Raw genomic sequence first — 12,107 nt, 5'->3', positions numbered from 1 at the left:
ACATGTTTATAAACCCACAATTAATATTTGACAGAGAAAGTAAGTGCATACAATGGGTTAATGAAAGTTTATTAATGAATGGTTTGGGGAAAATTGGACAGATATGTATATAAAAATGAAACTAGAACACCTTCTTACACCACACACAAGAATAAATTCAAACTAGATCAAAGACTTAAATGTTAGACCCAAAACCTTAAAAACTCTAGGAGACAACATAGACAGTTACATCTCGAACCTTGCTGGTAGCAATATTTTTTTCTGGTATGCTTCCCTAGGCAAGGGAAACAAAAGAAAGAATTCAAATTTTAAGAATCTATTGCAGATATTTATATATGTCTTAAATTACTCGATGAGATTTATTTATTTTCCTGTGTTTCTCTGAAAATAAATTGAAAGTGTTGCTTTTAATTTTATGCACACAATTCAAACAAAGTGTGAACATATGTTTAATTTGAAAGATGTATTTAAATTAAATGTGCTTTTATTACTTTACATATTGAATTCTATACAATAAGCATTCTATTTAAGGAGAATGAATTCTAAAGAATGAGTGATAAATAAGTGAGAATAACTAAATACAAAAGACTGATTCTGGTTTCTTTTCCCTGTGTCCTTAATACACTACACTATCTTTGACAACAAAAATGTCCTGCTTGTGATAGAAAGGGTCAGAAGTGGAAAAAAACATAAGCAGGGAATGAATAATGCACATTTTCACAGCAGTGGTCAAATTATACCGTTTCCTAGTAGGTACCATTTTTCCTCATTGAGTGGGACACTGTGAGTTGGATATTAATTGCTCCCACGAAAGTGGTTTTGCTCTTTACAATTAACATGAAGCAAGTGCTTAGAGCTCTGTGACTTCATCATGTACTACCTAAAAGGAAAGGAATCATGAAAATATGAATCAGACAGACAGAAACAGCAGCAACTAGGACCAAGTAGGGCTTGAGGCCTCCAAACTGGCTATAGGTCGCTGTCATTGCTGAGCTCAACCCAGGCCATGGAGGAGCAACAGGTGGTCAATGAAGACCCAGAGTCTGTCTCCACCAGGGAGGGAAGGGAGCTCCATACCACTGAGACCCAGAATAATCTTGAGATCACTGTTGCCACCCAGTAACCTGGGGAACCAGGGCACTTTCATGGACAGAAAAGAACATCTTGCCTGAGGCTGCCCAGGCTCCACAGGAAGCTGATTTCCAACCCCAACATGGATCACCTTGCTCACGTTAAACAAACAGGGCCAGATGACATGGCAGCAAAAGAGAAGGAGTCCAAGGGTGAGAAAGTGGGGGAGGTAGGCATGGGAATGGAAGTGAAGGTACAAGAAGGCTTGTGGGGAGGGGTTATGCCAGACACACAGGAGCACCCACAGTGCCTGGCCAGGTGCAAAATTGACCTCAGACCACCCATGCTGGACTGTCAGTGGGGAGAGCATGCCAGGGTGGGTCCTGGGCTGTGGCTTCCCTGGAAGGCTCGGGCTTTGTCTGTCAGTGGGAGGCATGTGGAAATGCAGGCACATGGGTGACCTTTTCTGCCCTCACAACTTGAGAACAAAACCAGGAGGACTCAGCTGGCCTACAAACAACCTTGTTCCATCTGCTACACTGACTTCAAATTGCACCTTAATTTAAAATCCTTCAATGGCTTCTTAATGCATGTGAAATACAGTGTAGACTCCTTGCCCCCAAGGCCCCTTCTCTCTCTCAGGCTCCACTTCTGCAGCTTTCTCCTGAGTTCACTAAATTAGCCACTCTGGCCTCTCTCTTTTTTTCATTTCCTCAAATTTACCAAACTCTACTGTATCTTTGAACATGCGCTTCCATCACTCTGCCTGTCCTGAGAGTTCTTTACAGTGTTCGTGTGTGCAATCATTTTATTTTTGTTTTTTCTTAAGCTCTGCAAGGGCCAGGAGTCAGATACCTGTATTTCTTACACACTTTTATACCCCCAGCTGCCTCTGCACTATTAGCATGATTTCCTAAATAATACCTGCTGAACGCATAAACTGTTGAATCAAGTTAATACAAAGCACAATTAGAAGTGTTATTATTGGGAAGCAGGCAGGAAATCTATTTCATTGAGACCAGAAGGAAGAGGAAAGGAGAGGTACAGATCCACAAGGGTTGTAGCCTTGAGCTAGGAAGGTATTTGAAAGCTTTGATTTTCTCTCTAAACTAGGAGGACAAATCCCCTTTCCAGAATTAATGAGTAGGCTAAGTTTGAAGAGAGACATTGAAATTCAAATTACTACTGAAAGGAATGTGGAAATGGCTAAAGAAAAATCTGGAAGAAATGGTAAATGGTTCAGGAGTGTTGGAAACCATGACCTTGTAAATGACCTCAATCAACAGAGTTGAGAGATTTTCTGCAGCTCTCTGCACAGCAGTGTAGGTTTTGGGGGGAAATCAGTTAGCTTCATTGAACCAACGTTTAAAGTTTGAATAATAGATGTGAGGAAAGTTTAAAGGGGTTAAAATATTTTGAGAACAGTGGCAAAAGTGATTGAGCTGATTAACTGTTGTCTTACATTGAGAAGATAAGGAAATGAAGCCAAGGAGTGCTCCTAGCTGGTGACAAAATGGAATGGCGACACGAGGGAACTCCACATGGAGAAAGAGAAGGGCAAAGGGGCAGGGAGGGGTGGGGCAGAGAGATCTCTTTAGAACAAGACAAGGTTTCTTCCCAGATCTTTTTATTTTTGTTTATCTATAAAAATACGGACCACTTCATCAGTTTGTGAGTCATCCTTGCACGGGGGCCATGCTAATCTTCTCTGTATCGTTCCAGTTTTAGCCTATGTGCTGCTGAAGTGAGTACCCAAGATCTTTCTATACCTGATGACATTTTAACTTCTTTATGACTATGGTCTTGCAGAATGATTAAGCCAAGAATATTTTATGGAATGTGTGGTAATGAAGTGATTCATGTGGCAGTGGCACAACCAGGCCACCTCAGGTGCTATTAACGAGTCATGCATTTCAACAATTTCCAGAGGCAATTTGATAAATGACTCAGGATAAATGCAGATTACCAGCAAGTTTATATTTGGAAAATTTCCCCTCTGGCTGGGGTGAGTGAGCATTCCTCCAAAAAATATGTTTAATGAGGCACTGCATTAATCAGCCATCCCCAGGGTCTGTAATGTCTCCCTGAGTATTGGAGCTAATTGCTTAAAAAAAAAGTTTTCTAATAAATCTGTTCATTACCTCTACACAGAGCATATTAAGAGGAATCACATATCTGTAGTTGTTTACCTCGATTAACAAATATTATTGATGAAACAAAGCTACTTCAGGTATGATTTAGCAATAACACAGCAAAAGGACAAGTCAGAACATAATTTTCAGTAAAATCATAACAGGCAAAGTAAAAATTAGACATCTGTATCAAGAATAACACAAATACATGCACATACTACTTTACAAATCTTGTCACATATATTTAGCTTATTTGATCCTTACAACAAACCTGTGAGGCATTACTATCGTCTGCCTAGCTTACAGATGAGAAAACTGTGCTTTAATGATTTCATTGAGTTATCTAAGGTCACTGTGAGCAGTTTCTCACCAAATATAGTAGTATATTTTAGATGTAGTATGTCAGGTGGAAGGGTTAACATTACTCAACAGGATGGTGCCTTGGGAAGGATCTCATCCAGTCTTAGTTCAGTCAGAGCTGGAGATGAGTGCAGAGTGGCTCCAATAGGAGAATGCATTTCTATTATGGCTACGCTAGGTGGCAGTAAATGCCACCACTACAGACTAGGGTTCGTCACTACAGACTCTTGGCTTTAAGTGGTCAAAGCAGGAAGGAGGAGAGAAGCAAAGCAATGCCCTTCTTTCAGTTTGTGTGTGCAAGCACAAGCATGTGCGTGCATGCATGTGTTCATGACAGGGGAACTGAAAAAGGAATAGAACTGTTACTGTACTCTGTGCTGTGTCCAAGACCACCGGTAGATATGACCAACATGAGAGAAAGACCTTCATATTTGGCACTTCAGTATATACTGTGTTCTCCTAGCCCATACCTGTAAGCCAGTTAAATATTATGTGATATCCAAGGTTATCATTGTCACTGAGTATAAAAGTGGGTGTTCTCTCAAGAGAAAGCATGAATTTGGTGCATTAATGCTTACAACTGTCTTTCTCCTCAAGTGTATTCTATCTATGAGCTGGCAGAGAAGAGCAACTCACAGTGTCTTTTGGGTAAAGGATTTCAATAGTTGAGGGAATTCAAGCAACTTTGATGCTTTTCTGGTTTGGTAGTAGTCAGCATTGCTAGAGGTTAGCTGCAAATTTTGGTATTGGATAAAGAATGGAAGTTCCTGATTAGAGCATTCCACACCCAAAGATATGGGGCTGGAAATGAAGATTTGAAATCCAGCTTTCCCACCGAATGGTGTTTAGAGGACATCCTTAATCTTCTGAAAGTTAATTTAAAAAAAGTTCCATTTGTCTATCTTTACCAACTGTAGGGATACCCCATCCTATTTATAAAACCAAAGTTCCCGTCAATTTGAAGAGTGTTCTACTTGAGGAGATTCCTTCTCCATGGGAGGCAGCTGCCTTTCTTCTGGCACTGGGGGTAGGTCAGGTGCTTTCTGCCCACACCTTGCAACGGTGAAGCGACTCATGTGAAGAGCTTCCTCATACCCAGGAAGGGTGTCCCCGGAGGAGGCCAGCTGGCCCAGGGAGCTGTGGGAGTGGGCTACTGCCAGGATCCTCCGAGCTGCAGGGCCAAACACTGACTGCAGGGCTGGTGAGGGAAGAAGGAATAGAGATAAAGTAAACCTGACATCCTCAGAACTCTGACTTACAACACAATTTCCCTTTACTCTTAACAAGTGTCCAAACTCACTGTCAGCCTTTGCCACAGATGTTGTGAAAAATCCTGTGAAGCTTGCTTAGAAACCGATTTCATTTTCTGCTGGAAGATTCTGTCTCCTCTGGCATCCTCAAATAACTGAAATTGTGCTCCCATCTCTCACCCTTATTAGATTTACAACCTTTTAGACCAATCCACTGATGCTGCACACTCCTTTGAAATATTTATTTTTGTCTTATTTATCTTTTCTCAAAATGACTGTGAGAACTGGGAGGCAGGAAAGGTTATTCTCTTTGCAAAATAAATATCACAAGTGTTTTGCCACGTGCTGTTCTGCCTGGTATTTACTCTTCAGTTTTAATAAAGGATGTAATATAAAGAAGAGACCAGGAGGAAATAAAATGTCTTATAATGATCAAAGGGATCATTGGGGCTCATACTTAGTGAATCAAGACTTGGAGAATAAACAACTGAGAGTACATATGACAAATTTCTCTAAATATATAAAAATATAGATAGAAAATACAGGTTTTTACAAAATCCAAGTTATTTTTTGAAAAGGGATATGGTCAGAGCTTAAAATAAGTATGGACGGGGTAATCCTTCTTACAAAACACTTCCGACATTGTCTCCAGCATTTCATTTCCCCTTCCCTCTATCATCAGGCAGGACCAACATTTGTGAACACAGCATACATGAGAGCCCAGGTCACTGCCTTGTCAGGTTTCTGGTGATTCAAATCACTCTGAGGTCTAGAATCTTTGGTACCTAATTAGTGTTTTTATACCACTGTGCCATCCTAATCATTTGTTTAAACTTGGGTTCACTTCCCACATATAATGTGAGTGTACTCACAGGTGATCGTGCTCTGGAGAGTGCTATCGTGATCAAAAGCGATGACCGTCACTTCGTAGGGTGGCCGGCCCTCATCTTCCCCACTTTGCTGGCGACTCAGACAGCAGCGGAAGCACATGGAAGTCAGGCCACACAGGAGAAGCAGCCCGCCGATGACCACCAGCAACCTGCGAGGAGCCCGGGGCGGCAGGCAGTGAGGGCCCTGGGACCTGCTTTGTTTCCCAACCTTGGCACAAGCAGCCTTCTGTGTCTGCATTTTGATTCTTTATAGAGTAATTATAAGGTTTTTAATTCCAAGGCTTTCACTTCACATACATACTTCCTTATTTTGTCAGCAAGACTAAGTCAACCTGTTGAACAAGAGATTTCATGTGGTTTGGAAGGCTGCTTTTTACTTAACTGAAGTAATCTCTACAGGCTTCTGCTAGAATTGATCTGAGAATGTACACAATAATCTGTTGATGTGGCCGGGGAGGTGGTATTGAAATAGGAAATCCTGGCATATTGTCACATAGGGTAGTGATGAGGAAAAGCATCATGATTCCATGTGATGCCAGTTAAGTAGGCTGGCTGTCGCACACGTATTTATTTTCCTGCTGTCAAATATTTAAAAACTAAAAAACCTAAAAACATATATACGTCTAAGAAAAATAAAGTCCGTTACTAATGTCTTTGTAGGTATTATAGCTAAAACTTACCATATATACCAGAGATGTACCCAGTCTGTGGTCAGGCAACTATGAAGAAAGAACAAAGTTTTTTGCAATAAAAATATAGTCAATGCTATGATACCTTCTTGTAACAAAAGCATTACAGGTTATACTGACTTCAATGTAACCAGCTGAATCTATCATGTAATGGGATGCTTTAAATAGTTTTATGCTATAGATGGCATTGTGCAAATCATTTTGTAAGTCACTTTAAGATAGACCAAAGTAGTGATCATGAAATAGTATTAACAGAAAATGTAACCATGACCATTGTAAAACATATGATGACAGTTACCAAGAAAGAGCTTCCAATGCTAATGTACAGAGAGTGAGTTTGAAAGTGGATGTGAAAGTTAATGTTTCTATATGTTTGAGGTCAGTAAATTTAAACATAAAGATAATTTCAGTTATAAGTATGAAAGAAATACAACAACTTTTGTAATTTATGTTTTGCACGTTGTTGAAAAAAAAAAAGGCCACCAAAAAGCCATACAAACTCCCACCATAAAAAAGGTCTTACATTTTCACATTAAGAACCAAAACTGATATACATCATGGCTGAGGCCCAACAAAACAGGGGGAAAATGTAGATACCAACTTCACCATGATGAAAATTAAGTAAATATTTCTGAATTAACTAGCACAGTCATAAATTTTCTCTATAGGGATAAAAAATATGGATTGTATGAGAGAAGGAATATAGGATAAGCTCAGGAACGGGAAGGGGAAGGGAGAAAAATGTTTACTTATAAAGATGAATAAAATTAATCATGCTTTCTGATATATTGATCTACTGAAATGTACTGAAATGCATTCTACATCTCTTTGGTAGCACAGTGTGGAGTGTATAGTTGGGCTCTTCACTGAACAATGCCTCCTCTGGGTTTTCTCACATTCCCCATTTGTTCAAAGCCCTTTCTAGTGCTACCACATCACAATTCTGATTCCATTAAAAACGACTTCCTACGGTGAGGTCTAAAACCTCTGAGATGCTATGAAAGGAACCACCGCCATCCCCATTTCCCTTGGGTGTAACACACTTGGCTATTGGGAAACACTTCCCATGGCTCAATATGTGTTTTCCTTCAGCCTGAGTAAGTCTTTTCTCCAAACTGTCCTTGACTTTTTTTTTACTAGTTTACCTCCAACTGGATGACTTTTTTTCCCTTTTTATCTATGTCCTCCATGTCTACATAAGACTTAATTGTGACAGGTTTACATTATGGACTATTTCAAAGTAATAACTAAAGTCTGTAATAAATATTAACATGCCCTAAAAAAATAGAAAATGTTCTTTAGATTTGAAGTGGTGATGCATCTTTGGAAATCACCCAAATGCATCTTTGGAAATCACCCAAATGCATCTATCTGCCTGTGACTAAGATATTGAATCCAATCTGTCTTGATGAGTCACTGAGACACAAGAGTAAGAAAGTTTACTGCACATCTCTATGACTGCATACATTGAGATTAAGTCTGCTGCTGTGAAGCGATGATTGGCTTTGGAAGAAAATGCTATCAGCAGTATTATTTTGAGTACTTAGAATGACTCATACGCATGTCTTTTTTAGGGTAATCAGTCTGTGAGATAAATAAACCGATGCCCATTTAAGTAGAAATAAGGGAAGTCACAGATATCTGATGACATCTTGACCTTATTCTGTGTATTGATGTTTATGTCTGTCTCTCCTTCCTCCTAATTTGAACTCTCAGATACTTACTGTTCAGGACTGACACAGTTCTCTTCACATCTTGCCCAAGGAAGAAGCTGTAGGAAGGGAAATGGTCTCAGACAGGGAAATGGTCTCAGACAGGGAAATGGTCTGATCATCTCTGCCCAGCAGCCTATCCATCCCTCATGACTATGCTGTTGGATCAGCTGGTGAGGGCAGGATACATACAAGGACAAGGTCATAAGGTCAGTCATGTTTAGGACTACTTGTTTTCATCTCTTCCATGCCTATGAACTGCTACATTTGAGTGGGGAGAAACTAGAAGAGCAAATTTCTAATCTGTTTCTTTTCTTTCTCTTTCTTTCTTTCTTTCTTTCTTTCTTTCTTTCTTCCTTTCTTCCTTTCTTCCTTTCTTCCTTTCTTCCTTTCTTCCTTTCTTCCTTTCTTCCTTTCTTCCTTTCTTCCTTTCTTTCTTTCTTTCTTTCTTTCTGTCTTCTCTCTTTCTCTCTTTCTTTTTCTCTCTTTCTTTCCCTCTCTCCCTCCCTCCCTCCCTTCCTTCCTTCTTTCCTTTCTCTCTCTCTCTCTTTTTTTCTTTTCTCTTCTTCTTCTTTTTTCTTTTCTTAGGGTGGTAGTGGGGCTAAGCATCACTGCCTGTGTGAATCAGAGGCAACATTTATATTAATCTGTTTCTCGCAGAAATTTCCTGATCTGCCCCTTCAGCATAGGGTGTTGTTATTGCCTTCCTAACTCTTTCCCAGGGCAAATCGAATTCTAACCCACTGCTCCTTTTCATCCCTCAGTACATTAATAACTCACTATAGGAGAGGAGAAGGAGGAGGAAGACGTATTTATTGAATAGCTACTCTCTTCCAATAACTTGAAAGACTCAATATTTCACAAAATCAACAACAAAGACCACAAAAGTCCTCTAAAAGTGATAGATTTATGCTTATTGGGATTTTGTGGGTGGGTGGAAGCACACATACTCATGACATCAGAAAAGGTTTTGTAAAAAGACTAACAGCTGTCCTCCTCCACTGATAACATGTGAGAACCTTGGGGTTTTGTTTCAGTTTAAAACAGTTGGCCACTAGCATGACAAATTATGTTTCTTCAGCCCAGCCTTGGAACTTTGTTTCATTTTCTTGACTAAAGGCTAAAAATGCCTAAATTTCTCAGAAAATAAAATGCCTGTTTCAAGCCTGTTGCAAAAAGACAAGAAAAAAAGAAAAGAAAAGGAAGGAAAGGTCAAGGGAGAGAAAAGGAAGCAACAAGTAAAAAAAAAGAAAAAGAAATGGATTTTCAGAAATTAGTTTAACCGGTGTATAGGAAGTGAAACTGATAGCCCCCTCCCTCCTGGGAGCTGGACAGGAACCTGCTAGCAGGCAGTTTCTTCATTTGCTCTCCTTCTTAATAGATTTCATAGCTCTGAAAACTTCCCCTTGATAATTGTCCAGAATCCCTCAGGCCAGTGACCCCTTTCCCAGTTAAAGAGTTAGTTACTCAGGGGCTTCCGAATTTGAGTGGGAAGAAATAAAAGATCCCAAGTATTTTTGAAGTGTTTTCCCTCTTCACTTATTTCTTATCTGGGGGCTCCTACAAACTTCAAGAATAATATTAGGGCTGACGTGGGAAACTCTGCTTAGGAGAATTATATAGCTAGTTGTGATAATTTACTTGGATATTTGAGAGATGAAGCAGATGTTCAAATGTGAACATTCAGAAGTAGCATTTCTGAGCTGCTGGAGCTATCTTACTTGTATCTATGGTCACCCTGATATCTGTCCTGTTTCACAGATGTCATTCGTCGCACCCATGCTATGTCACCCTACAACACTGAGGAAACATTCCAGTTACTCATTTCCTGCTCCCCCCTTGGTTTTAGGTATGTCTTTCCCCCTCATTCCTTTCCCCCCCAGATTCTTCTAAGAGTTGGGTTATCGGAGGAAAGAAACAAAAACTTTATTCCTGTATTTTCAAAACTTACCTGGATGAAATACACCAGGGCAGAGATCAAGATGGCGTGGACTTTCACTCCCATTGGGCTGAGCTCCTGCTTCTTGAGGATTGCTCACCGCGCATCTCCTACCTCCTTTCTATGCTCTGTGCCTTGTCTGACTTCTTGACCTACAGAACTTAGGAGAGAAACTTTTCTTAGCAGTAAATCATTATTTTCTCTCTCTCTCTCTCTCTCTCTCTCTCTCTTTTTTCTCTTCTCTTCTCTTATTCCCATGGGCTTTTATTTTCTGTAGTCTTTCCCATCCCTTTCATCCTGCCTTCTTTATTTCTATTTCTGGTTTTAGGTTCTCCACATTTGCTTCCTTGGTCTTTTCTTTCCTTTTACTCTTAATCCTTTCTACATGTCACTAAGTTTCTCCCACTGCCGGCAAAAGGAAGACATTCGAGGTGGACAGATAAGTCCTCCGAATTAAGTATTTTTCTAGGCAGTAATGAAAAACTTGACTTGGAGGAGGGTCCAAGGCAGACGGGTCTTCTCCATCAGAAAAGAAGTGACACTCTGGGTTCTTTGCCACAGCGCACTGACTGCTGAAGGTTGAACGCACCCTGCCAAACTCCATTCACTCATCCTTCGCGTGATCAGCCCTCCTCTCTTACTCTTTGAACCCACCCCCACCCCCTTCGCTGTGTTGATAATCAACTCTCCTGGTTCTGGGTCATTTATTTCCAATCATTGGAGTAGGATTGAGAGTTTGCCAAATGAACTGGAAATCCATCCCATCTTTGGAGAGAGCAGATTTAAAGATTAGAATTTCTGGGTTGTCCATGAAACCCCCCTCCACTCTGACTTAAATTCCCATTGAAACACATAAGTCAGACAGACATATTTTAAAAAAACAAACTGGGTTTCAAAACATTTCTCTCTCGCAAATAAAATCTAAGTTAAGAGTAAAGTTAAACACATATGGAAAACGCATAGAATCATAGAATGTTTGTAAAGAAACATATCTATAGGAACAAATAAATGTCATTTAAATGATTTGTACCTAAGTTGGTAATCTTCTACTTAACACTAAGTATTGAAAATTTTTAACACAAAGTATTTCATAAGAAACTCAGACATTAATTTATAAAGATATATTTATTTCATACAAACAGAATAAAACTGCCTTTCAGATCCTTTTTTAAGGGAAACTGTTGAGTGGGATTGATTCTAAGAGCCCTCACACCGCATGGCAATGTGGGAGGATGGAGAATATAAACTTAATTTTTTTCTTAACTAAGGAAATCAAACAGTGAGAGGAAAGCCTAATGTGACATTAATGATTTGAAATCAGTCAGTTTCAAAGCTACCAAACAGCACCATTTTTTTACTTAAAAAAAGGGGTAAGAAAGTTGGTGTTTGGTGAACAGTATTTTCCAGATTTCAGCAGAAAGCTTGGCAAAGATCAGGGGCATTTCATAGGAAAAGGAGAGCAGAACTCTAATCTAGGCCCTGCACTGAGTTATTAGGTCATTTTTCCAGTCCTTAATTTTCTCATTCATAAAACAGGAGTGGAACGTCCACTTGACCTGCCCTAGATCTTGTTTTATGGAGAAAATGCAATCCGAGACACAAAGGCATTTTGATTATAATTATTTCTTGCCATGTACGTGGGCAGCATCATTCACCCTTTCTTCCTCTTTCTTTTGTCAGAAAGACAGTAGTGCATCATGGCTAAGAATCCAGCCTGGTTTTCTGGGATTAAATAAATGTTTTCTCACTTACTAACTGTGCTATGTTGGGCAAGTTATTACATCTCTCTGTTGGTTAAGTTTCATTATATATAAAATGGGGTGATAATAATAATGATGATCTTTCTTCATAGATTTATGGAGATTAAACAAGTTAATGTGTGTAAAATGCATATAATCATCCTGATAAGCATTTTACAAGTGTTAACTATGATGACCTCGATTTCCACCAAGTTTTACCAGTGACCTTCACCTTCATGGATAACTGATGTCCTCCATGCTTATCTTTGTCACCATGACCATGTTTTACCTTTTCTGACATTTCAATTCATGGATAGTTTCCCTT

At 39.5% G+C, this 12,107-nt stretch overlaps 1 protein-coding gene and 1 non-coding gene across 2 annotated transcripts; both read right to left on the bottom strand.

The window, feature by feature from the left end:
• Positions 1-2,681: 2,681 nt before the first annotated feature.
• Positions 2,682-10,687, bottom strand: TMEM52B (transmembrane protein 52B). Its single transcript, XM_045839642.1, has 5 exons — positions 10,056-10,687; positions 8,117-8,163; positions 6,384-6,422; positions 5,686-5,852; positions 2,682-4,761 (listed from the first exon to the last, which is right to left on the bottom strand). The coding sequence occupies exons 1-5, from the start codon at positions 10,107-10,109 to the stop codon at positions 4,517-4,519; spliced, it is 552 nt and encodes a 183-aa protein (XP_045695598.1). The 5' UTR covers positions 10,110-10,687; the 3' UTR covers positions 2,682-4,516.
• On the bottom strand, positions 2,717-2,823 carry LOC123819426. Its single transcript, XR_006785805.1, has one exon. It is a non-coding gene; the product is annotated as a U6 spliceosomal RNA (small nuclear RNA).
• Positions 10,688-12,107: the final 1,420 nt, after the last annotated feature.

Source organism: Phyllostomus hastatus, unplaced genomic scaffold (assembly GCF_019186645.2).
Source record: "Phyllostomus hastatus isolate PE091 unplaced genomic scaffold, TTU_PhHast_1.1 phas_contig_308, whole genome shotgun sequence".
Taxonomy (NCBI): domain Eukaryota; kingdom Metazoa; phylum Chordata; class Mammalia; order Chiroptera; family Phyllostomidae; genus Phyllostomus; species Phyllostomus hastatus.
This window is presented reverse-complemented; position numbering and strand designations above follow the sequence as displayed.